At 45.9% G+C, this 27,421-nt stretch overlaps 2 protein-coding genes across 6 annotated transcripts in view; one reads left to right on the top strand and one right to left on the bottom strand.

Annotated features, from left to right (window-relative positions):
- Positions 1 to 27,323, bottom strand: ccdc30 (coiled-coil domain containing 30). Of its 5 annotated transcripts, none has more exons than XM_023841610.2 (28): positions 25,884 to 27,323; positions 23,322 to 23,399; positions 22,934 to 23,113; positions 22,572 to 22,692; positions 22,229 to 22,455; positions 21,416 to 21,478; positions 21,210 to 21,293; positions 19,483 to 19,639; positions 19,321 to 19,392; positions 19,085 to 19,200; positions 16,785 to 16,850; positions 16,610 to 16,695; positions 15,124 to 15,316; positions 14,705 to 14,803; positions 13,973 to 14,080; positions 13,506 to 13,639; positions 12,775 to 12,949; positions 12,435 to 12,557; positions 12,177 to 12,347; positions 11,679 to 11,888; positions 11,237 to 11,394; positions 10,151 to 10,316; positions 9,387 to 9,508; positions 9,159 to 9,300; positions 8,915 to 9,051; positions 7,525 to 7,642; positions 2,804 to 2,874; positions 1 to 2,591 (listed from the first exon to the last, which is right to left on the bottom strand). In XM_023841610.2, exons 1-28 carry the CDS (start codon positions 25,896 to 25,898, stop codon positions 2,384 to 2,386), a joined length of 3,600 nt encoding a protein of 1,199 aa, XP_023697378.2. In that variant the 5' UTR covers positions 25,899 to 27,323; the 3' UTR covers positions 1 to 2,383. The 5 variants fall into 5 exon arrangements, with proteins under 5 accessions (XP_023697378.2, XP_023697379.2, XP_023697377.2 ...); XM_023841611.2 differs by having other exon boundaries at positions 2,810 to 2,874; positions 22,934 to 23,116; XM_023841609.2 differs by having other exon boundaries at positions 22,934 to 23,116.
- Positions 1 to 27,421, top strand: part of LOC111859078 (epithelial membrane protein 3-like) — a 234,295-nt gene that overhangs the window by 197,183 nt on the left and 9,691 nt on the right. The gene's annotated exons all lie outside the window — the stretch shown is intronic.

Here is a 27,421-nt window from a genome sequence, read left to right on the forward strand (position 1 = left end):
TTTTACTAATTTTCTGCAGTTTTATGTTTTGATAAATTACTGCTGAGTCCTTGCAATGTAGTACAAACGCCATACTTAATCATTGACGAAAGATTAAAAAGCCTGAACAAACAAGTTCTTTGTCTCCTATACTCGATGAGACACTACACTAAAGTGCTATACTCAGCTGTAAACATTATAGTGCTCCATTGTGGAAGGGTTGTAAATTAGTGCAGTATCTTAAATACTAATACCAGATACAAATCATACATTATATGAGAAAAAGATCCTTAATAAATGGCAAATCTTGTATGCCACTGAAGCATTAAGATATTAAAGAATTACAGTGGTACCTCAGTTCTCAAACTCAGAACTCAAATTTCTAGTCGAACCAACCAGTTAGAAAAAAAATCACCTAGAACTTGAGCTGAATCTCAGAAGTCAAACCGTGACCGCTGACCTAATAACTTGTACGCGTGGGGAACATGCACGTCTCTCAGCAGAAACAAAGGGTAACGCTTCAGTCTCAGCCTCGCATTCACTGTGATAGCATGGTGCATGTTTACACTAGCTGAATACATATAGACAGTAAAAATACATTTAAACAATGATAGACAGTAACAGTAATATATAATACATTTAAAAATAAAGATTTCTTTTAATATTAATAAACCATTAATACATTTAATTATAATAATATTGTCGTGTGGAGCAGGGAAGGAATGGAGACAAAGGCGCAGACATCGGGGACAATACAATGACTGGACTGGGGAAACAAACTGAAATGCAGTCAAAATAGAGAGGACTAATGACAACAGCTAGAAATAGCTGATCACACTGGGTTAACGAGGGGGTGTGGCACACGGAAGGAGCAGACGATCGGGGCATGACACGTTTTTTTTTTTTTTTTTTTTTAGCTTTACACATTGTTTGGATACATTTATTTTCTTTAAAAATTACTGTTTTGATAAAATTGCTTAGATGTGATTAGTACAGTATATGCTTTTCTTGTTTTGTCTGGTTCATTTTGTGTTTAAATGCTAAAAAAACATTTCGGTGTAATTTTTTGGGGCCGGGAACCAATTAATTGGTTTTCCATTATTTCTTATGGGGAAAATTCGATCAGAGCTCAAACTTTTTAGGATTCGATCTGGAGTTCTGAACGGATTAAGTTCAAGTTCTGAGGTACCACTGTACCTTTAAAATTCTGTATCAAAAATAATAGCAAAATATACCTGAAAAGCAGGAGCAACATTTAGTAAACATAGTTCTCCCATTTTGGATGTCTATTATTGCTGAATTACTTTTGCTCTAATCGGATTATTGTGCTGCGGCACGCATTCCATAGTCTGTCAGGCAAGCGGCGACATGACTGAGACAAGGGGCGGTTCCACTGCTATGCTTCCCAGTTATAATAATACTTGCAGTTTGCCGCTCTATTTGGTGTGATATTTGCACAACCCACTTATTTGTCATTACACATTAAATGTGTAACACAGAGTAGTGAAATCCGCACCCTTCAAAATGATTCACCACAATAACAGCTCCTACAAGGACAAGCTGTCTTACTTTTTTAAACATAACAGCTGATAGTTCCAGCTCTGGGCAACAGTGGTAACCTGGTAGAGTCAAACACTCAGAGTTTTCTAGGCCTCTTCCAATAAATTAGCTGCTACCATTTTCTTTGTACCATGGTTACATACCTTTGCACTATGGTTACATACCTTTCAGCTTTGGTCTTAAACATTCAGGCACCACACAAAAGGCACTGTGCAAATAAGTGCGGTAACCTTTGTCATTAACAGGAATTCCAGGTTTCGTCAGGCCCTTCGACCACTCCGACGATGGGCTTTGTGCTACTAACACAATGCAACATGAAACGTGGTAATACGGTGCTATACGACCCCGCTTGGATTCGAACTTCGCAGTGTGCTACAACCTGTTCAGATCTCAGCATCAAAAACATTGAGTCACGTCCTCTGTGTCTTTTCTGCCATGAACAAAATGTTTTTTTTTTTTTTTCTTTTTACAGAGTTAATCTCACATGATTTCCTCACACCTCAGCTGTGATGTAACACAAGTGTGTCCACAGACACACGGACGACCTACCATTGTTTTACCTACATAATACTACAATCCAGTTTTCATTAAAGTAGTTAAAGAAAACTGCTGTACTACTGCAGTATCTCTAAGGGGGCCTAAGCATGACAGAAAATTGTCATTACCCTGAGTATAATATATCAGGCCACCCCCCAACTTGTCTGTTGTAGTACCTGCCACTGGTCTATCGGTTAAAACCAGGATTCCTTTAAGGAAGTGTGTTTGTACACAGTTTTTTTTTCCCCTCAAGGCAAAACGGGATGACCATGTCCTTTTTTCTGGGGCCCCCGCCTGCAGGGAGGTGTCACACCTCGTCACTACCCAAACTCAGACTCTCCTCTGGGTCATTCCCGCTGACTGGAGCCACGGGGGACGTCACATTCAAGTAGCCGATTTCGGAGGCAGGGGTGCCCGCAGCGGACATGGCACATGGGATGGCCTCCATCCGCGAGGCTGCTTTCACCATCTGGATGGCATCTAGAATCCCTAGTGTGTCGCACACTCCTGGCATGCTACAGAAGAAACAAAACCAGTTAACAGAAACTGGGAAGGACTTTGTTAGTCTTCTCAGAATATCAAATGTTAAACATCGAAAGTCATTTTCAAGAAATGTCTGCATATCTATAGTCTATGTATTTAGACCTTTTCATCTCCAAAATATATCCAGAAGGAAAAAAGTAACTTGCTTCCCAAGATATATCTATAAATAAACTCTTCCACAAACCTGTACCTTAGTTGAGAAGTGTCCAGAAAACTCCCCTGCAGACTTTCAGGAGGAAATATCTTCTTAATATCCTTGGAGCAGAAGTGAGTGGGGAAAACGAATGACAGATATTACATTTACATATTTACATAGCAGAGCTAGCTGCATAATTCATATATTTTCAAAGATCCATTCTGTAACATTTTGCAGCAAAATGTAACATTTACACCAAACAGCCATAACATTAAACCACCTGCCTAATATTGTGCATGTTCCTCCAACCATTCCTGAACATGGTGCATTATCCTGCTGAAAGAGGCCAACGCCGTCGGGGAATACTATTGAAGTGGAGTACCTAATCTACAACAATGTTTGGGTAGGTAGTATGTGTTAAAGTAACATCCACATGAATGCCAGGACCCAAGATTTCCCAGCAGATCATTGCCCAGAGCATCACACTGCCTCCGCCGGCTTGCCTTCTTCCCATAGTGCATCGTGGTGCCATCTTTTCCCCGGGTAAACGACGCACACGCAGCCAGCTGTCTACATGATGTAACAGAAAACATGACTCATCAGACCAGGCCACCGTCTTCCATTGCTCCATGGTCCAGTTCTGACGCTTGTGTGCCCGTTGTCAACATGTGGGTACGCAACAACGCAATGCACTGTGTCCTGACACCATTTTATCATGGCTAGCATTAACTTTTTCAGCAGTTTGGGCTACAGTACTTCTCCTGTAGGCACGAAGTACAGTACCAGAGTTCCATAGGCTCATTATCGACCGTGACAATTCTCGACCAACTTCCACAGTCCGTCAGCCTTACGTCTGAAGCTTCAAGTGAAAATGAACTTGAACAGGTAACACTGAACATGGAGAAATTGTTTCACAGCACTCTGGATCTTGTAGCTCCACTTAAGAAAATAAACCATAAAGATATGAAACCTGCCCCCTGGTACTCTGATCATACATGTGAACTTAAACAGGCTTTGCAAAAGTTAGAGTGCAAATGGCACTCAACTAAACTAGAAGTTCAGGTCTGCCTGGAAAGAGAGGCTCACTAAGTATAAACAAGCACTAATGACTGCGAGGTCTGTCTCTCTCTCCAGACTAATAGAAGAGAACAAAAACAATCCTAAATTCCTTTTTGAATTTAGGTTAACAAGTCCCACAAGTTCTTAGGAGTGATGACTTTATAACATTATTAATGGTAAAATAACTAAGATTAGACAGACCATCTGGAGCATGTCTGTAGGTATGTATGGCTACTAGTCTTCTGTTGGTCCTGTTAGTAGGGGTGTAACGATATACTCAGCCCACGAGATGGGAGGAGACATGATATTGGGTTCACAAGAATGAGACGAGACGATATTTTAACTATTTTAAGGAAAACTTCAAAGAGGAAATTTAAAAAGTAAAAATATTACTGGAAAGCAGCCTTTTATTTGATTAATTTGAAAGACAAAAAATGCTAAATAATGCAGATGTATGGTGAAATGGTTTGAGAAGTCACAGAAACCCCGGATTTTCTACTACAGAAAATGGTCTCATGTCTGCTGCAATGAAAACGCCAATATCCTTCGTTATTACCGTGGCTCTAGCACTTGACTGTGAAAGCTAGAGTGCAAACACATTTGTAAGTGTTGTCTGGCATGTTAATGTTTTCTTCACTGATGCAGTGGATTTAAAGAGCTATAATGGTGTTGCAAATGGCTTTGCATAATAGTAGCGTTAGCCGCTGTGTACGGCATTATTTTCCTACAATGTTTACAGATGGTTCGTGTTTTGTCTGTCACCCTTTCACCGTTTATTTTTCCACCGGGTACCCAAAATGCTGCCACCCAAAAGATTTAAAAGTATCTGGGGCATCTACTATGGTAATTTCATCAGATGCTGACAAGCTTACAGCGGCTGATTTGCAGCACCTTCGCAAGACCGCTTTTCACTTAGAGGAGAAATCTTGTCATGTTGTAATATCGCGAGATCTCATGACACTCCTACCTGTTAGAACTGATAATGACACCTTTGAATCTCTCTCCTGTAAAACAAATAGAACTTTTGAATTTTCTCCTGCAAATGCAAATCTTCTACTAGCCTTGTAGACCCAACTCCCATGAAACTTCTTAAAGAGACACCATGATTAGCAGTACCCTATTAAATTTGTTAAACTAGTCTCTTAGGCTTGGATATGTTCCAAAAGTTATTAGACCTGTTCTCAAAAAACCAAATCTTGAACCTAGCGATTTAGGAAATTATAGTCCTCAAATTATAGATCTCGAATTTTCATTTCAAAAGTCCTGGAAAGTGTTGTTCTTCATTCCTACAGAAAAATTATGCTAATGAATTATATGTCTGATTTTAAACCAAAACATAGCACAGAAACAGCTTTAATCAAAGTAATGATTTGCTTATGAATGATTGTTATCAGTTTGTCCATGTGGACAATATATCCTCCAAGGCCGCCAAAGTCAAATAAGGTGTCCCACAGGGATCAGTATTGGGCCCATTACTCTTCACTTTATATATGCTACCACCACTTGGTAACATCATTAGAAATCATTGATATGCTGATGATACACCAGATGATTAAACCAGATGATGCACCTCAGCTGTCTGACTTAGATGACTGCCTACTAGATCCGGTGTTGGATGGCATCTTGTTCATTTGACTTCCTGGCCCTGAAGGATGGGCTCCCCCTCTGAGTCTGGGTTCCTCCCAATGTTTCTTCATTCTAGGAAGTTTTTCCTTGCCACTGTCCCCTCTGGCCTCTCAATGGGGGCTTGGGGCAGGGACAGTGTGAAGACAACGTAATGTTGTGAAAATCTGCTATACAAATCAAATTGAATTGTATAGGACCAGACAGACTATACTTCACTCCCCACACACATCAGTGAGCCTTGGGCACCCATGACCCCATCGCTGGTTCACCGGTTGGCCTCCCATGGACCACTTTTGGTAGGTACTGACCACAAGACCTGTTGTTTCGGAGATGCTCTGAACCAGTCATCTAGCCATCATAATTTAACCCTAGTCAAAGTCGCTGAGATCCTTATGCTTGCCCATTTTTCCTGCTTTCAACACATCAACTCCAAGAACTGACTGTTCACTTGCCTAATATATAATGAGACCATTCACAGGTGCCACTGTAATGAGAAAATCAACGTTATTCACTTCAGCTGTCAGTGGTTTTAATGTTACTGCTGATGAGTGTATATGTCCATAACATTCCCTAGGACAACATTTGTATTTGCTGACCTCTGCACATGTGGTGCTAAACTATGGAAGGCAGAGGTCTCACACTACCAGCCTGCAAAATGGTTTTATATGGCATATTCTTAGATTCAAATACTGCAAATACACCAATTTCTGTAAATTTTGTATTAGCTTCATACGTAGATGTGCATTTTGAATATCATCATATACACTCACCTAAAGGATTATTAGGAACACCATACTAATACGGTGTTTGACCCCCTTTTGCCTTCAGAACTGCCTTAATTCTACATGGCATTGATTCAACAAGGTGCTGAAAGCATTCTTTAGAAATGTTGCCCCATATTGATAGGATAGCATCTTGCAGTTGATGGAGATTTGTGGGATGCACATCCAGGGCACGAAGCTCCCGTTCCACCACATCCCAAAGATGCTCTATTGGGTTGAGATCTGGTGACTGTGGGGGCCATTTTAATACAGTGAACTCATTGTCATGTTCAAGAACCCAATTTGAAATGATTCGAGCTTTGTGACATGGTGCATTATCCTGCTGGAAGTAGCCATCAGAGGATGGGTACATGGTGGTCATAAAGGGATGGACATGGTCAGAAACAATGCTCAGGTAGGCCGTGGCATTTAAACGATGCCCAATTGGCACTAAGGGGCCTAAAGTGTGCCAAGAAAACATCCCCCACACCATTACACCACCACCACCAGCCTGCACAGTGGTAACAAGGCATGATGGATCCATGTTCTCATTCTGTTTATGCCAAATTCTGACTCTACCATTTGAATGTCTCAACAGAAATCGAGACTCATCAGACCAGGCAACATTTTTCCAGTCTTCAACTGTCCAATTTTGGTGAGCTCATGCAAATTGTAGCCTCTTTTTCCTATTCGTAGTGGATATGAGTGGTACCCGGTGGGGTCTTCTGCTGTTGTAGCCCATCCGCCTCAAGGTTGTGCGTGTTGTGGCTTCACAAATGCTTTGCTGCATACCTCGGTTGTAACGAGTGGTTATTTCAGTCAAAGTTGCACTTCTATCAGCTTGAATCAGTCGGCCCATTCTCCTCTGACCTCTAGCATCAACAAGGCATTTTCGCCCACAGGACTGCCGCATACTGAATGTTTTTCCCTTTGCATACCATTCTTTGTAAACCCTAGAAATGGGTTGTGCGTGAAAATCCCAGTAACTGAGCAGATTGTGAAATACTCAGACCGGGCCGTCTGGCACCAACAACCATGCCACGCTCAAAATTGCTTAAATCACCTTTCTTTCCCATTCTGACATTCAGTTTGGAGTTCAGGAGATTGTCTTGACCAGGACCACACCCCTAAATGCATTGAAGCAACTGCCATGTGATTGGTTGATTAGATAATTGCATTAATGAGAAATTGAACAGGTGTTCCTAATAATCCTTTAGGTGAGTGTATATAGCAAAACATTTCTAAAAGAAAAATTAAAAACATAGTAGTGATGTGGTAATGGTTTAGAAAGTTCTTGAGTCCATGTCATAAACACTTCCATACCTCTGCATTGTAGGATGACTGGACTTTCTTTAGGGTTCGTTCCAGTGCCCCCACTTGGCTGAACAGCATAAGCACTCTTTCCTGAAGTTGCTTGTTCTCAGTTTCCATGAAATTCATTCTGTCCAGAAAAAAAAGGTGACCCCAAAGGTTTCAACCCAATCCTCACGTTTTTGCTCCCTCCCAGCTCCCTCCCAGACAATCCACATTTTTGTTCCCTCTTGCCAGGAGCTAGGATTGGGTAAAAATGTGAACCGGGTTGAGAAGTACTGCCCTACAGCTCGTGTGCAGCAGAATGCCTTGTGAGGCTGTACTGAAGCACTTTTTGCAACATTTCCTTCTTTATTTACTATGTCAGCAACATCGCATTGATGACACGGCACATTCCAACAATGCAGCTATTCTAGCACAGATGTCGGTTAAGGAAAGCCTGGGGAAACTGCGGTTACATAAAAGTAATCCAGGACAGCAGTTATGAAAGCTGCAAGGCCACTAATTGACACAGAGTGCCTTGCATGATGATGAAATCAAAATGCAATTTAGCCAATGAGACTGCAAACAGCAAAGATCAACGACCGCTGTGCTCAAATGCTAAACTGGAGCTCACCAGTTGGTGTCATTAGAGCAGGGCTGTCAAACTTCAGTCCTGGGGGGCAGAAGCCCTGCACGTTGTTGGGTTTCCCTTTATAAAAAACACTTGATTCGACTCCTTGTGCTATTTAGCATATGCCTCTTGAGCTGAAGCATTTGTGGTGGAACAGGGAAAGAACTAAGCTACACAGGGCTCCGCCCCTCAGGGATGGAGTTTGACACACCTAAATTAGAGCATTCCAGTAAAGACAGTGAGCGATATGGGTTTGAGCAGAGCAAAGAAAGACCACAGGAAAGAAAATGCATCCCTCAGTGCTTCCAAGAAGCAGCTTCAGGCTCATCTCTATGGGGAATATCACTGTGAAGTGAAGTGGTGTTCCTGGCACTGCTTTGTTGAACGGTAAACATAAATACAATCCATCCATCCATCTTCCATAACTGCTTAACCTATCCAGGGTCGCCGGGGGTCCAGAGCCTATCCTTAAGACTGTGGGCGCAAGGCAGGGAACAACCCAGGGTGAGGCGCCAACCTATCACAAGGCACACTCACACCATTCAGTCACACCTACGGGCAATTTGGTAACTCCAATTAACCTCAGCATGTTTTTGAATTGTCGGGGAAACCAGAGTTCCCAAAGGAAAACCCCACAATGACATGGGGAGAACATGCAAATTCCACACACACGGAACAGACTTGAACCCAGGTCCCAGAGGTGTGAGGCAACAGTGCTAACCACTGCACCCCCATGCCGCCCCCCCATAAATACAACATAAATGAAGTGCAGAATACGAAAGGCCGCACCTCTGCAGTGCGCTGGAGGCACTGCGTTTGCTGTTGCTGCTCATCTCTTCTGCCTCATTCAGCCTCTTCAGCAGGTCCCTCACCTGCAGCAGAAGGTTCTCATTCTCCTCCATCACCTTCTTCACGCAGTCCCGCTCCTGGCCACCGGGGGGGGGGGGGGGGACACACCGAGCCCCACCCTGGTCAGAGGCGGACGCCGTACAGGAGCTTTCCATCCCCCAAGTGTCTGCCGAGGCGCACCCACCTTTTCAGACAGGCTCTGGGCCAGGGCCAGGTCGTTCTCCAGCTGCTGGACGCGGATGTCCAGCAGCGCTGCTTCCTTCCGGAAGGCCTGTTTGGCTCTGTGCAGCTTCACTTTATCCTGTGACCGCTTCTCATTGTACTTCCTGGGAGCGGCGGACAAGACGACATGCTGCGTGGATGGCGGTTCAAGAGGAGGAGGAGGGCCTGACGAAGGGGCGCCTGGCTTTACCTGATCTGGCCGTCAAGCTGCTGAAGCACCAGCTGTAGCTCCTCCTTGAGTCTCTCAGCCTCCTGCTGGCTGGAGGTCAGCTGGTCCTGAAGCTTGCGGCAGGCAGACTGGCTGAGCCGCAGCTGCAGAGCAAGATGATGTTAAAATCGGGGGATGAAAAGCGTCACCCCCGCTAAACAGCATCCACATGTTCCTCGTCCAGTAACCATACTGACGGGACCGTCTCGGTAAAACAGGCTAGGCTACATGCCAACCAGGGGTGTGTGCTGAACAGGATGCTGACACAATTTCAAGGGGGATTCACACCAGTTACAGTATTTCAATATTTGGCTACGTGCCTGACTTTGCTGGCTGGGTAAAACGGCAAACTTAATATCTCAGCTGCATCTGTACTTGACATCTGCAATATGTCATTTGTTCATTGTCTCCCAACTATGGTGCCACAACACAAAAGTACTGACAGTTATCGCCTTAGGCTGTGAATGTGCTTCCATGTCACCAAACAGCGGTTTTCTTACAGACAACATGCTGCTCCCCATCTGCTATCAGACGCTGACCCTGTTTTCTCAATTTCTGGATAAATGCATCTGCTAGCTAAAAAAAATAAAAAACACATGCAATGTAAATGCAGGCTGGGTCTCCTGTACTTTTGCTCGCTCTCGTGGTCGTGCGCCATTTCCCTAGGGAAAGTGCCCTGCCTCACTGGGTCAGGACAAGAAGGTGATACAATGAGCTGCGTCAGGGCTCCGGGCTTGTAGGTTCACCTCCTCCGAGGAGGTGCTGTGCTCTCCCTCCAGCACCCCCAGGCGGCTCTCCATCTGCTGCAGGCGGCAGCCCAGCTCCACGTTGGCACAGCTAAAGGCGGCCTCGGTGGCACGCAGCGTGCGGATGGTTTCCTGCAGCTCACGTCCCCTCTGCTCCAGCACCTTCCTGTTGGTACCAGAGGACATGGCAGCGGTGGGCAGAGTACAAACACCAGCATGGCCAAGTGCCATGAAAACAGACCTTCAGGATACACTCAACAGGAAGGAACATAACAAAAAGGGGGATGGGCAGAAACGAGGAATGAAGGAAGGGAAGAAGGATCATTCAAAAGTGCCGACTGGTAGCAACATGTGGACGGTCGTAATGTCAAACCACCGTTGGTCTGTTAAGTATACGATAGGAATCCCGTATCTGGTTTTCTGCCAACAAAAAAAAAAACGAGAGGAAATTCCAGAAAACCAGTTTATAAGTTTCTAACTGCACGCCAAGCGGGTACAGGCTGGCTGCCCAGTCACGTCCAGTACATGACGCATCTCTCTTTATCTCTGTAGCCATGCTTCCTCCCAGAGCTGTCATCCAGCCTGCCCCCAGCTCGCATTCCTCGCTGCGTTATCGCTCTCAGTCTTAATGATTTTCATTGGACCAACATCCCTTGATATACATGATATATATGTTTCTTCATTACTCTGTTTGAGAATTAGGTTAAAACATCAGAATGCCTTTCATTTGAGAGTACAGTATTGTACAATACTACATAATTGAGAGTACAGTATTGTACAGTACTGCATAATGTACAAAGTACTTTATTATTACTGTATTTAATATCGGTAATGACTTACGGTGCATAATTTAACAATTGAGCTTTACCACATAGTTACAGGAATATCACGTTATACACGAGGTGTGCAGATGGTTGCCTATTATCCACGGTTTCAGCTATCTGCGGTAGGTCTTGGAACGTACCACCTGTGGATACGGGGAGAACTACTGTAACAACTGTATGATATGCTCCTGTCCTAAAACACCACATAGAACATTTGCACAGGGCCAGAGACACATGGTGGTCCTGTTCCTTCCAGACCCACCTCTGCAGCTGCTCCTCGTGCAGTTTGGCCCTCAGCTGGGTCAGGGTGTCCGACATCTCCCTGCTGCGCCTCTCCAGCTGGCAGGCCTCTGCTGAGCGGGCCTCCCCCAGCCTGAGCTGATGCAGGCTGTTCTTCAGCTGCTGCTGGAGCTCCAGAACCTGCAAACAAGAGCAGCACCTGACAACTTTAAGGTGCAACATAAAACAGTTCATTTGACAATCTGCACCTGGGGCAAATGAATTGTTTCAGATCCTGACACTGTTCAATGCAAGTCAGCACAGCAATTCATATTTTTGGGTCCAATGGCATGATAACCATGTAACTCAAGCCAGCAAGTGTAACCAATGTGCTACCTGATCTCTTTTTTTGCATAAACTAGTTTGGGCTTGGTTTTCTACTTCTTTGTAAGCTTGTTTGTTTATGACGACACCTATGACACTACCTTTTTGTCAGCAGAGTTGAGACGCGCCCGCTCGGCCTTCAGCTCCTCCTGCAGACTGGTGTGAGTCTGCTGGTCCTGACTGTTCCGGATCACCTCCAGCTCGAGCTCGCGGGCCCTCTGCTGAAGCCTCTCTACCTCAGCTGTCTGGGTGGCCGCGTTCCGCTCCATCTGGATTCCCTTGTCTTGGGCGTGCTTCAGCTCAGCGCACAGCTGTAGGGGGCACACGCGGGGGTGGGTCACACTGCTGCCACAGTTGGTGGGCAGGACCGGTCGATTTGGTTAGGGATTGCAAAATATGCTGAAGGCGAGGTTTTCCAACCAAGTACACTTATTTTCCCATCCATCCATAACTGCTTAGCCAATAGAAGTGAACATGCTTGAGAAGCATGAATTACACAGAACATGTTCAGCCAAACACCAACAGATTAAGCATTATGGGGATGTAGAAGCTCCTGGCTTCATGCAGGTCCACATTAACACATGAGGAGCACAGAGCACCTTGATCTTCTCTTGGTCCAAGAGCGCATTGTGCCTCTTGAGATCCAGGTTCTTCTCCCTCTCATAGCGCAGCTCACGCTCAGCAGAGCTGAAGAGGCACTGGGCCCGCTGAAAGTCTTGCCGCAGCTGCCGGATCTCTTCTGTCTTCTGCTGAAGCGAGGTCTCCTGGGACTTCAGGGGTAAAGGGAACGTCACCGATGGGAGGCCGGAGGAGGTAACTGGCCCCTTTGACTCTGGAAGCAGCAGGTGACTGCTCACCTTAGCTTTGGCTTGTGACTCGGTGACCTGGGCCAGGAGGGCCAGCTGGTGCTGACTGGCCAGCAGCCTCTCCTCCTCCAGGGTGGACTGCAAGCAGCTGATCTGGACCCTCAGAGACACCAGCTGATTGAAGGAATAGGCAGCAGAGCTGCTGAGGTGGAGTTTTTTTCCCAAGCTAATCATTCTCCAATCAACAAGGTAGCATGTTCTTAAAATGCTATGAGCATACAGAATACACAGCTTCCCTAAACAGACAAAAGTCTTTATGCCCAGAAATTCATTCTGCGAAACTTAGATTTACAAAATTTTGAAATACACATTGCTTTGGCCAGACACATACTTGGTTGTCACTGTCATCCAAGCGTATGTCTGCAACAGGGGCGTGGCTTAGTGTGGGCTCCGCCTCTGACTCCACCTCTGACTCCGCCCCTACAACCAGCTGCTGCTCCTCAACTGTAGGGTTCAGCTGACCACTCAGCTCCACCACAAAGCTCTGCTCCTTCGCCAGCTCCTCCCTGTATGCGATGGTTCATTTACGATAATGAAAACTTTCACTTAAATAAATACGAAATAAATCCAACATGAAATGGAACAAACAATAAATTTTACTCAAATGATATAGGGTGGGAGGTTTGGAATAGCCTTTCCAGTAGGATTCATGATATTTTAATTTAGTTAACACTACATTAATCAAACACCTGATATGCAGAGGTGGAAGATTCAGGTCCATAAAATAACACTCTAGAAGAAGAACCTTTAACAGTCTGACATCATAAAGCTTCACCCATATTTGGATTTAGAGCAGCTGAATAAAAGAATTTTCCAAGCAAACACTGGCAGTTGACGGCTCTAATACAGGGCAATGCCACAGGAAAATAACAATAAAAAGTGGCATTCTTCTTTATGTTGACGTCTGCCATATTCAGCAAAGTGGCAATTACGCAAGGCTTTGCTCTTCATTTTGAAATATCCCCTTTAAATGTTTATTCCTGTACATCTAAAATGAACCTTAATGTCTGCTGTTGAGAGTTAAATGAAAGCCATGGCAGAAGAGAGACAGGCAGTATCCACCTTAAGTAGTCAGCCTTAAGCGTCACCATTTCCTTGAAAGCGACCTTCTCAGCCTCGACTTGCGTAAAGCTCCCGCTCAGACGCTCGGCCCCCTCTCGTGATGCCTTCAGGATGCCCGGATCTTTCTGGAGCTCCTGCAGGCACAGAGGAAGACACCAGACAATGGAGTGGGAAAGACGAAGCGTGAACCTTCACCCTCAGCGCCACTCTCAGGTATTTGTTTACATATTAATTCCCATGGAGTGTCTCCACGTGGTAGTGATAGACAAAATGATGCTTCATGAACCATTTACTGTATTTTCGGACCCCACTAGATGCTGCGCTCTCTTTTGAAAATAGGACACAAAGTTTGCCCCAAAGCAACCCAAGAGCACCACCTACTGGGGTCAAAGAGTACAGGAAATGGTTCAGGAAGCGTCATATTGTCCATCACTAGCACACGGCGCTCATTTCTTGCTCGGTGGTACCTCTTTGGTCCTCTTCAGAGCTTCCTGTGCCCTCGCCAGGTCCAGCTCCAGCTGTTTGCTCCATTTCTTTTCCTCCACCAGATGACTCTGCAGCAACTCCACTTTCTCCTGTGTTGGACAAGCAATAACATTTAAAGGGGCAGCTCACCCTAAAACTGAAAAAACTTAAATATGTGTTTTAGGGGGGATTTTATGCTATCTATCCATGTAGGTTGATCTGCTGGAAGTTGCCTACACAAACTACTTCCATCTCTTTTCCCCGCACTTCTGTGTAACTTCCCAGTTGGCGCCCGTACTTGCAGTCAACCAATTAGCAAAATTTATCATTATAAGCCCCACCCAATAGTTCCTGGTTGAGTGAAATGTACCTACTCCAGAGTAGGGACTAAAAAAGGTTCAGGAACAACCTCCCAGGAACTATAATAGGACCAACTTCCTGCGGTGGGAACATGACAGAAGGTCTTGGTTCCTGAAAAAGTTCCTGTTTTGTGAAAAAAGTTCCTGTGGTGAAAATAGGCCGAGTGAGGCTATCAATTCATCCAGCCTTTAAAGAAATCAGACTTTTTAAGAAAAACTGCATAAAATTAGCATAATATACAATAATCAAATAAGTTCCAGGTCAGGGGTGTCTCTGGTTGGTGTCATCAGTACAGTCTTAGGGAACAAGAGGGGTACTGAGAAGCTTCACCACTCTGGTAACCTTTGGATCACTGAAGGCCTCTTGTGGCTCACCTGTAAGAGGCAAACTTCCGATTCCTGGCCAGAATTCCCATTTTTCTCTGGAGACTCTGTGGAAGCTGCCTGAGCCAGCTGGACCTCCAGACAATTGATCTGCAGGGAGCAGGCTGTATTTCTTAATCGATGTCAGTGCTACACAAACGCTCATTTGGGGCTCAAACTGTATTTGCACACATGGGCTTGGACTGAACATGTCACCTGGCTGTCACCAGTGTTGTGCCGGAAGCTCACCTTTAGACAATAAGGGACTTAATGCTTAAAATGAGTGAATCTTAATCTACACATTAATGCAATGACTGTTAGCATTCTAATAGTATCTCATAGTAATTAACTGGACAGTCAATTAATCATCACATCCAGGAAAATTCTAGTCTTTTCCACAGGGTGGCGCTCTCTCCTGGGGCCCCACCCACCTTCTTGTGAAGCCCCTCAGCCTCGCACTCATGCCGCTCGTGCTCCGCCTTGCTCTGGTTCTGAGCCTCGCCCAACAGCGCCTCCAGCTCCTCATTTCTCTCCACCAGCTCCTCCTGCTCATCAAGCTGCTTCTGCAGGCGTCGCTGCAGCTCACGCAGCTGGCAGTTCTTGTCCTCCAGCTCCCGAAGGCATCTGCGCAGACGCAGCCAGCAGTCGAGTCAAACCACCTGCGCCTTGCTGCTGACAGGCCGCTTCAGCAAAGCTAACCTTAATACTGTCAGTTAATTAACACCAGAAGCAGAACAGCAAGACAACTACTGAAATTAACTAGTAACTAAGACCCGGTTCACACTGCCAACGACATTATTCAATTCCGATTTATTGCTCAGGTCGGATTTGTCTATCTTGACAGTTCACATTCATAACTAGAAGTGACCTGTATCTGACTGTAATGTGAATGCATCGGTCCTCCAAAACGTCACGCATGCGCACATTGATATTGTTTTACACGGGTCAACTGCATCACCAACAACAAAAAACCTCATATCTGTTGGACGACTCATGGCACTAAAAATGGAGGCGTTAGTAGCTCCTGCATGTATCGCATTTTGCTCTGGAGGACGACAAACAGTGAATCAGCTGTACATGAGCAGGTCGAAAAGGAGAAAAAAAATCAGGCGGCTAGCTTTTTCTGTTATCTCAGCTCTCCTCCATTTTTACCTTCCCGCGCTCCCAGTGCAGGCTGTTGATGTCAGCGCATGCGTACAAGCAAAAAGCCGCATGAATTCCGATCTGAGCGTTCACATTCAGGTCGCATGGCCGGGAATCGGATACGTATGAGTTTTAGTGCCACATATGAAAAGTGACACATATCTGATTTGAAAAGATCAGATTTGCGTGTCCACACAGCCCTGAAAAGATCAGATCTGTGTCACATTAAGGCAAAAAATCCGATTTGAGTAACTTCAGCATGGCAGTGTGAACGTAACCTAAGTGGGTGCTGAAGGGTAACCCAGCTGGTTGAATAGGATCTGCACGTGACTTGAATTTTACCCATTTATACAGATGGATATTTTAACATAAGCAGTTCAACTCAAGTGCCTTGCTTAATAGTAAAACAGCAAAGGCCTTCCTGTCATCTGAACTGACAGCCGATACTGCCATACAATGGCAAAATACTGTAACTGCATCCATTACCAAAACTCGGTTAGGACCGAAAACAGATCTCTTAGGCTCAGTTTTATCTCATGACAAAATATTTTAGCATTTTGGCATGCGTTGTGGCATGCGTTGTGCCCTTTTTGAACAGAGACTACCTACTACACATGTGGGTGGACAGTCAAAAAAAAATAAATCTTTGAAGCCATTTTTCTCAGTTTTGGTGCCAGGCGTAGTCACTGTGTTTTGCCTTTGTGGGGCAGTACAGGTCACCCTGTCTGTATTTGCTAGGCTTCTGTCCTGGACAAAGATCGGCACAAAAGATACCTTTTATGGAGAAGCTTCTCATCCACAGCTAACGGGGTTGTCCCGGGCACAGTGGGTGGGTTGGCTGAGCCCACGGCACTCTCCCCCTGATGAAGGGGGAGGGGGGGAGAGATTCAATGACGAGGTGTGGTGTGAGAGGCAGGGGGCATCGCGCTGACAGGCTGCCCAGACCCACCTGACACAGGCCGGCCACTGGCTCCTCTCTTGCTGCTTTCTTTGGGTCGTCAATGATGTTCTCAACCTACACGTGGATGGATCACAGTAACTTCTACCAACAGTATAACCAGTGTAGCACCTAACCCACGAATCAACTTTCAGTTGGGGAGCAAGACTGCCTTTCATGTGGTGTGACATGTTTGGCGCTCGAAGCAGACGTGACCTAGTTCACAATACATTCTGCCAAGCTGGGGTAGGCCTCCCAAACACCCGATGGTGCACCCCACACTAGTCCACTGGGACAAAGCCCATTATGTCTCATGGCAAGCCTAGGTCTGGTTTGAAAGTCATCAGGGTTAAATAGATCCAGCAATCCACCAAATAACCATGATATATAGAGATACCACTGATACACATCTACAGTTACATTAGTTTCAGGATAGGATTCAGCTGCTTACCTAGTGCTTTTAATCCAAAAAGCTTGTCGATTTTCACAGCTGAACATTTCATGAGTTATTAGGCTGCGTAAGCAGACCAAGACGACCAGGCCATCCTTCCAATTTTAAGTCCATTACCCTCCTCACACACACATACGGTGATAGGTGATTTTACTGAGGGTGCAATTGCGCCCTCTATTGGGCAGAGGAAAATGCTACTTGAACATCAATAAAATACATTGCAAAGTTATACCTGTATTTGAAAATGTGGCTTATGTTAGTCACATCAATGTGTAATAATAATTTATTGTAAATATGATTTTTTTTTAACATTTACCTACATGAACCGATGGGGTGGTAGCCTCGCTACAGTGCTCTCACGTACTTTTACTATTTTTGTGTATTTCTTTAATTTACAGCTCTTTCTCCCTGATCACATACAGCAGAGAGGATGTTTTACACATCCGACAATCCACTTGTCAAACTTTTTCACCGGCTTTCAACCTGAGAGTTTTGCAGAGCTCCTCGTCGGAGCAGCAGCAGCCCTCTACGGAACTATAAGGAGACGCCGGCGAGGGACGCAGGCCAGAGTCCTCGTTAAACTGCGTCAGCGGGGATTTCGGACTGCACTCCCTTAAAGACACCTGGCCAATGTCCGATCGCTGGCCGATAAGATGGATGAACTGCTGCTTCTCAACGGAACAAACACGGACCTTTCCAGGTCTGCCACCCTGGAACCTGTACTGCAGAGCATATGGCAGATAGCTCACCATACCTGCCGAACTTCCAAATCATCCGAATGGACCGAGTCATGGAGCGAGAGGAGACGGAATCTGATTCTATATAAACAGAAGTTGGTGTACAGACATCATAGTGTTAAACAAATTATGCATCCCTCACTCAGAGACCTTTTTTTTATTAACTAAACCGTTTTATTCACAGCCAGTTTTTTCCTTGTTTATTCTGATCATTGTTTACATCCCACATCAAACCCGTGTTAGTGAGGCACTGCAACACCTGCAAAGAGTTGGAGAGTCCCCCGCGCTACTTTGGGACTCTCCGACCACTGTAGGTACCCCTCTCCTACTTAGAAGCAGAAGCTAAAATCTGCACAGCTGGTGGTAATGACAGTGAGGAGATGGACCAAAGAGGCTAAGCTGGAACTAAAGGGCTGCATCGACTGCACTGACTGGAATGTTTTTGATGCTGCAGCTGCAGACCTCCACGGTCTCACTGACACGGTGACATCTTAGATCAGCTTTTGTGCGGACATTTGGTTCGGCCACCAAACAGGACAGGAAGAGACAATGGACAGTCAGAACTGCAGAAAAATCAGTGCGGACCTGTCCTCCATTCAGGACTTCTACATAGCCAGAGTCAGGAAACGGGCAGGCAAAATCACTGCAGATCACACCCTGGTCACAACTTGTTCACACTCCTCCCCTCCAGCAAGCGCTACAGAGCACTGTACAGCAAAACAGCCACACACATGAACAGATTCCTTCCAAAGGCCGTCACTCTGATGGACACTTAAGTGTCAAAGACAATACTTGTGCAATAATCTGCTATAACAAAGCATCCACTTTGGAGCAGAAAGGAGCACTATGCACCTTTGCACTATGGTCCTCTGGCTTTACATACTGTATTTAATTGTTTCTTTTTTGTAGTTCCATTTTTTTGCTGTATGTCTGTCCTGTTTAAGTACACAGAGCAACGAAAAACCAGAGACAGATTCCTTGTATGTGTAAACATAATTGGCCAATAAAGCTGATTCTGACTGGTTGGGCTCACTCACTGTGGAAGATTCTCTCACCCCTGGGAGAAGAAACCTAGAGTATATATCTATGTGTCTGTCCCTCGCCTTGTAAGCCGGACTACATACCATATCGAAAAGAATGTTTTTCTCGGAGTCCAGAGTGCGCATCCTCATCGCCAAGGCCCTGTTCTCCAGCTGCAGTCTCTCGTTCTGCTCCTTGACCTTCACCAGCTCTGTGTCACCTGGGGGGGGGGGGGGGGGGGGAAACAAAGGGCGGGGCATCGGTGCTGAGCTGAAAGCATGCAGCATTCTGGGGGGGGGTTGGACCCGATGGATTTGGCCGAGACGCCGGCATTACTCACCACTCTCTCTCAGCTGCTCCAGCTCCTGCTGAAGTTTCTCTGCTTCACGGGAGGCCCACAGAAGCTCGGGTTCTGGGGGGGGGGGAATGGGGCAGTTTTATTTACTGATACAGTGCGGCTTAGGTACGGGACAGGAGACCGCGGCCTGCGGGGAGAGCTCACCTTGCTGGTCCTGCGTCTTCCTGGCGGAATCCAGCTCGTCGGTGAGCCGTCGGATCTCCTGGTGTGCCATGGCCAGCCTGCGGGACGCCTCGTCCAGGTCTCGCCGCAGCCGTCGCAGCTCAGAGCGCTCGCCTTCCCGCAGGACCTCGGTCCCAGCCTACGGGGCGGGGGCAGGAAAGCAGCTGCGGGTGACGGTCAGACCGGGAGCAAAGGAGGCCCAGCGACAGCTGAGAAGCAGGTGGCGGGCCCGTCTGTTGGAATGTGAGCGGCGCGCCTCGGACAACCGATGTGGGGGAAGCATGCATGGAACTGCAGCACCGAGGAACTAAGGAGGCCGTCCTTGGTCTGCGGGGACACTCCCACCCTCATATGCATCAGAACAGCGGCGCCCCAAGCTTGACACATGATGTGATCATCTGGCATCCTCTACATATGCTGGCATACTATGGGAGTGACCTACATTCCCCCAGCAGGGGTCGGAACTCCCCCTGAAACTCCCCCTGAAGCAGCATGCCCGAGAAAGGTGGGGGTTCCACAGGCACCATCCACTGGGCGTTTCTCAATACCCGTACTTCACCGTACTTATGTTATCGTGAACCCATTTTACGTCATCTTCCATTGCCGAAGACCAGTTCCAATACTCAAGAACAGTTCTAGATGTACAGAGGAAGGTAAAAATCCCCGGATGTCATTCTTGCCTCGCCCCAAAAATCAAGGATACATCGGTTGCATCCTCTCCAAATGAGACCAATCCCATGATTCACTGCACCCCAAGTTCGTTAAACTGTGCCAGCGGGGAAGCAAGTTAGCAAGACCACTGTTGCCAAGACGACCAGTATGATCTTTGCATTCTTGCTATTGAGGAACACCCCCTGTTTCCATAGTGTGAAAGGGGTCAATACGACACGTTGGCTGGCATGTCAAGCCGAGCTTCACTGTTAAAGGATCGCTCATCGTCACGAGACAAACCTCACATAATCTGTCAGATTTTGGGCAAATGTTTCTTTGGGGGGAAGGGCGTGGTAATGATAAATGTAAAAACTGACAGTCACACTCACCAAACCCAATACTTTACCACTGCTAAACTAGTCCTAGTTATAAATAAAACAAAATACTAAAGACAATATTGCTGCTTTGGTGGCGCAACAGGTAAAAAATTTGTAGGAGGCAAAAACATTTTGTTCTTTTTGCATATTGACCAGAATACAAAGAAATTCAACTGGAGATAGAACATTGTAAGAGTTTGCCTCATTGCAAGAGTGTAGTTTCTAGCTGCCATCATTACTCTCCTTCTGTGAGTGACGTGCTCGCAGCCTCAGATATAATGTCCCCAGCGCGAGGCGGCAGGAGGAACATGCATGTTGGCCTTGAGGGGAAACGGTTATCAGCACAACAGATCACATGCTTTAAAGGTGTCGACACACAGGGCGACTTTCTGAGCAATGCTGCTGACCAACGTTGCTGGGGAACTTTCACATTGATATCGGACAACAAAGTTCTATTTGAAAAACTTTGATCATCCAGATCCAGATAAGTTGCCCTTTGTCCCACCTGGTTGGCAATTGTCCGGCAATATTGCTCAAAAAGTTGCCCCATGTATCGCCACCTTAAGGGTGGAAGCTTCAGAAAAATCCCAGCATGCCGTGTTGTCTTCCACACACCCATGCAGAGGGGGTTGTATAGAGAATGCAATCAGTTGGGGGGGGCGGGTCAGGGGACAGACATACGGAGGCACGCATTTTTGGGCCTTTGGAAGTCTTGCGAACTCCAAAGAGCTTCTTCCAGGAATTCTGGTCCGAGGGCAGCTTCTCCTTGTGGGGAAAACAACGTGGACAGGATCACACCACCAGGCTCAACACCACAGCACTGGCAGCAGCCCTGGCAGTGCGGACCACCCCCAGGGCAGGACAGACCTGGGACAGAACCTCCTCACCTTACTCTCACTGTGCTTGGCGTCCTGGGAGGGTCTCTGCTGCTTCAGCTGCTTCTCCGAGAGCTGAAATGCACACACAGGTCCACCAACATCAGATCAACAGGTCAGGAGACCAGGCTAATTTATTGGTTTTAAACAAAAATCATCACTTAATTGATTTACTTACACACACACACACACACACACACACACACACACACACACACACATATATATATATATGTATGTATGTGTGTGTGTCACATTATAAACAACCTGATGTTTTAAAAGTAAAACATTAATTTCAAGTAGTAATAAACTGAAACCCAAATTATAGTTCTAAAAGAGTGTTCTGAGTTAAAAAGTTCATTGATAAGCAGTCTGTTTTAATTAGCTTTAAACACCTTTACCATAACGTAAAACACCAGACATTTGTGTTTAGTGTCCCTTGGGGAACCTGAGACTACAATTGCAATTATTAGATAAATCGCAGGAACAGAACTAAAAGAATCGGTAAAAAAAAAAAAAAGTTTTAATGCTTAATAAAAGGAAAATGTCTGTGTGGAAGAAACACACAGATACGTTAAACACTGCTTGTCAATGGACTTTTGTTATGAAATCAGTAAATCTACAACATTATTACAGAATTATGCAAACATCCCAAGATTTTCTGTGAGCACTGTGTGTTTCATGCGCTATTGATGATTTACTTAAGACAGGACAAATAATCTGATGTACATTTGAACTCTCAAAAATTATACAAAAACTGATTGCTCGATGTTCTGCTACTCGGCGAATGATGGACATTCATTTAAAGAACCCCAGAAAACTTGCCTGGCAGCCAGGAGTGTCTGGAGGCCGGTCTGGTACCTGCAGGGGTACCTCCTGCAGGCTGTCAGGGAGGCTCACATCATCCAGCTTCCGCTCGCAGGCTTCCAGCTTCTCCAGCAGCGTGGCTCTCTCCACCAGTAGGTACGCCACCTGCTCGCTAGGGCTACTGTGGCTGATCTCAGCCAGGCCCTCCTGCTCCAGCATCTCCGCCAACTCCTTCAGCTGGATGTCTGCAAGTGGAGCGCTGTCACTTATTACTCGGGGCCAGAGACGTGCTCTCGTGATGAGCGGCGCCACCTGCAGGGGGGGCAAACCCACTGCGACGCACACCGGCGGCGGCGCTCACCCTGCTGGACCACAACCTCCCGTAAATGTGCGCGGAGCTGCTCATTCTCCTGCTCGTAGACGGCAGCCAGCGACTCCCGGTCATCCAGCATGTTCCGGATGTGTTCCACATAGTTCTCCACCTGTGAGGAGACGCAGCCGTCAAACCCCAGACTCTCTTTTGGTTCCCAGTGCATTTACCTTTCAGCTAGAACAAGCTACGAATTTCTATATACTGGGAAAAAATCATTTTAAGATTTCATTTTTCAGACATCAAAAAGACACCAAATTTTCTCTTCTAATCGCTAACCTTAAACCAGCCCTAAAGCCTCTCGCATCATCTCGCTCTACTTCAGTTTTCGCAAAACCCGCACGGATCGGCACCTCCTCCATCTCGTCAGCCCTCTGTGCCTGTAGGCTCTGTAATTCCCCGACAGAGAACAGCCGGTTCTCCTCGCTGCGCTGGAGGACCCTCCACAGGTGGCGCTGGCGTTCCTCTGCGGACGCCTCAGCAGACAGTCCATCCTCCTGCAGGCACCGATTGATCTCGTCCATTTCTTTTTCCTCCTGAGCAAATAGACACTCTGACTAAAATTTTGCAAGATTCAAATCCCTTGGCAAACTTCTTGCTAGAAATCTGATGTGAAAGTTCCACTCCGGGGTGAGAGTCAGACAGAACGCAGGAATTGTATCAGCACTACATAAAGAGAGAAAAAGGTTCCAGATCAGATCTTTGCTCTAATGCTCCAGGGGCTGGATGGGTCCTCCTTACCTTACTTCTGCTCTCCTCAGTGTCCTGCGGGTTCCCCTCTGGCACCTCTGGAACACGGCAGCCATGATGCACCCCCTCCTAAATGGGAGGGGTACCATTAATCCACTTAATACTTTTTAAAAGAAATTCCAGGCATTACACGTATTCTACCTGAAAGTCGAACACCACCTACAGTACAATATACATTAAATTCATTTTCCAGCAGACACCACCACACATGACATATATAATGCATCTCATTTCAGGATCAGGTCCGTCCTAAACACACTGCAGCTTGGTGTGACTTTGGTGCATTTTCTGCGAGTAACGATTAAGCAGGACTACTTCCCAGATTGTTATATGACAGTCAGTCAGCCTGAGCTGCTGCTACCCCACATCTTCCACATGGCGGGAGAGGATCCTCTCCTTTTGCGAGAACCCAGACAGCACCTCTCCACTTTGCTCCATTCCTCCACATCCTGAGAATCCCACACCAGCACCCCTGTCACACAGCAGCTGAGAGGCCTCCTCTCAAAGGGGAGGGGCCATGGGGGAGGGGCAGTTTAGCATGTACTCTAACACCCGCTTGGTCACTACCATCCGGGGTTTCTCCCAGAGTCCCTAACAGACCATCACCAACTGCTATTAAATCCACCCATCATGCGCTCCTTACACCCATGTTAAGTGTTACACCTTAGGGAAGGGTGTACAGACGCTCCTCTACTTACGAACTTTCACCTTACGAACTTTCAGACATACGAACGAAGACGACTGTAAGTCCAAATTGTGTTCCTGGGGTTCCCGTTTCCTGTCCGCAACATCAATTTTTTTTCCTGCGCACCAATTCCACCCAGTATGACTTCTGGCCGCTTCTTCCACCGCGCAGCAGCGTAGCGTGCGTACTCCCAGCATCCTAGTTATTTGTGCGTTTACCCTTAAGATGATGTTGAGTAACTACGTACGAACATTTCAAGTTACGACCAGCCGTTCGGAACGTATCTCGTTAATTCTTAAGTAGAGGAGCGTCTGAATTATAAAAACAAAATTAAACTCTCGCTTTAAATAATTATTTCCTAATAATTTTATTTCTGAATTTCTGGTGAAAATCCCATGATCCTTCATCAGTGTGGGGACAGCACCACCCTTTACACAGCGTATCCTCAAGCCCTGGCCCTCCTGCAGCTCAGTGACCTGTCGCACATGCTGCTGCTTGGGTAACAACACGGGAATCTCCTTACACTGGGCATACTGCCATGTGGGACGTTGGCACTGCTCGGGGAGCGCCTAGGCCATAAACCCTTCTCTCATCAACCAATGATTTCTTACTTCCAGCTCTTTTCTTATCCTGGACAAACCAAGACACATTGATCATAAAGCAGGAGATTGAACCCTTTGGTTTTATGCATTCATAAACAAAAAAACTTGCCAGAAGGGGGCAGCAATGAGCAATAAAGATAATTCTCAGGTCTTACACTTCTAGAAATAAATAATAATAAAAAAAACATTTATGCTGTGGCAGTGATCTCTACAATTCAAAGTAAAATATTTCACTATTTAGTCAGTTAAGCAGTCATCAACAATTGTTTATATCTGGCTAGCTTACAGTTGAGAAATCGTACTTAATCTTGACAGATCAATAAAAAAGATATTTGGAATACAAATTCAGAAACTGACGACAAACCTGAATGAATTTATTTAACCTGGTGTGCATCTTGTAGACCTATTTTCACTCGTGTTCAACTGCCCAAAGGGTGCGAGATGACAAAAGACTTTTTGGGGAAATGCTGTTCGATTTACCGACAGAAACAAACAAACAAACAAACAAACAAAAAAGGTCTGAGCCCCCCAACTGGGTTTCCTTGGCAACACGTCCTTAAGCCCCTCAAAACAGGGAGGGACTGTTTCCAGTGTGGGCATGTCCACATTCTCTGAAAGTTTCACTTTACTGTGAACTAAATTAGTGCAACATTCAGAGGTCCAAACTAAAGTGAACACAGCTGAACTATAGGATGAAAACTATTACATGTATTGCCCACCTGCTATGGCCAACAGCTGCTGGAAATCTCACACCCCTCCTTAATACTTAATATGGCCTGAGCCCCTATCACCACTTAACCACTAATACTTGACACCTGGCGCAGATGCAACACACTGTTAGCTGAAACAAACGACACTACGGCCCAAGCATTACACACATTGTTTCGGGGTGTGTAGACCTCACAACCTACTGGGGGTGGATTAATGATGACATACTTTAAGTTATATTGTTCAGAACTGTTCATTCCACGTTTTAGATAAGCGGGTCAGATCCCATCCCTTGCCAATCCAATAAAACATTTTCAGAGAAGTTTTTACTCTTGTTAAATAATAAGTATTTGATCATACAGATCTTATGTACATTGCGACTCTCGGAAATTGCACGAAAAAAGCGCATATATGTTTTCATATATGCGCTAAGATGCCCGTTGGTTTAATTTGGTCTGAGTTTGAGTAATTTTATCCTGTATTATTAACCAAAACAATCACCAAGTACAGAAATGAGCAGAAATGGAGTTTGACTGTGGTGGTGACGCGCCTGTTTACCTCTTGGCACTCCATGCGTTTCGACTCGGCCTGGGAACAGACTAAACTCCGGGGTGCATTTGGGGCGGCTTGATGTCTGGACTTCCCGGTCGCCAAATGTTACTTTGCCGTCAGCGACGATGTGGCGTTAGAAATCGCACCGACAAATTCGCGGAGAGAGCCACTTGCGAGAGCCCGCTGGCGCTTTCTGCTTTCCCCGACGGCGTGTGGATCAGAACCCTCGGTCCGAGCCCGGCCGCGTGGCCGATCGATGGGATCCATCCCCCTCCGTAACACCATCGGCGTCATGGACACGGCGGCGCCCGAGAGGGATCCATGGATTCACGCATTCGCCCTTTAACCGATGCGAGCGTCTGAGGTCCAGTGGCCCAAAAAGGGTTGGAAAATCGCTCTCATTCCTGCTTCACCATAATCTAATTGGATGTGGAGCCTGCGTCTTCATACAAGATGTCTTCGAGATGCTGGTTTAAGCCGCAAATTCCATTCCCATTCAAGGGCACCGAGTTCTGTTTCAAAATAAAACACCTCGGGTTTTCTTCAAAATGTCCGACCCAGAACAAATGCTGTATCCCGTGCTGAGTATTCCAGCCGGTACAGAAGTGATTACCTAACCTTATAGGTATCCCAGATGGCTTTCTCGCTATCTGGACAGTGAAGTACAGAACTATGGTACTAACTGTCAGCAAATCTGGCGTACTTGTTACTTAGATCCAGCTAACTGGATGTTGTACTAGTTTCGGTTCCGAAGTCACTGCATAAAAGTACATAATAGTCTTGGAATGTGACGATTTAGTTACAGTTAGAAAACATTGGGTCGTACGAATAATTACAGAAAACTGCGGACTCCGCCTCCAAGAAAACAAGAAATTTTACTAAATAAAACTTTCATCGGGGTGCTGGTAGGACCGCTCATTGTTAGATGGTGGTAACTAACAACAGATAAAATACAGCCCAACTTGTTTTTAGGAGCCTGTACAGAGTCCGGTCTGTCCGGTGCACGACTGCGTGATGAGAGTGCTATACGCCATATGGCTTTAAAAGTTTAAAATCAACTTCTAAAAAACACATGCAACAACCAAAGTACTTCTGCTCTCCAGTACTTGATCCACCGTATATTGCACGTGACTATATGATCAATAGCGACATTATAATACGTCCGATTAATTCCGAAACGAAACCGTTATTATCAGACAGCTAACAGCTAAAGCTAAGATTAAGCACGAAACGATAATGCCATCACCATCTAGGCAACGATTCAACTGGTGGCGATTCTGCATCAGCAGCTCCACTCAGACTATCGCTGTTTTCGTGATGAAATGCACTAAACATTCCTTCCTACATTCAATCATAGGAAACAGTAACTATCCATATGATAAGTAGCGGCTTGTCCTTAGTATTAACCACAGATGCACTACAGCACGATCCCGTGAAGTCCTGGAAAATGGCTCGCAGAAGCCACAAGCTACCTTGACAACGGGAGAAACCATTTGTGTACTCGTTGGGGGGAGTGCGAGTGAGTGGGTGGGTTGGGCAAAAGA

Source organism: Paramormyrops kingsleyae, chromosome 6 (assembly GCF_048594095.1).
Source record: "Paramormyrops kingsleyae isolate MSU_618 chromosome 6, PKINGS_0.4, whole genome shotgun sequence".
Taxonomy (NCBI): Eukaryota; Metazoa; Chordata; class Actinopteri; order Osteoglossiformes; family Mormyridae; genus Paramormyrops; species Paramormyrops kingsleyae.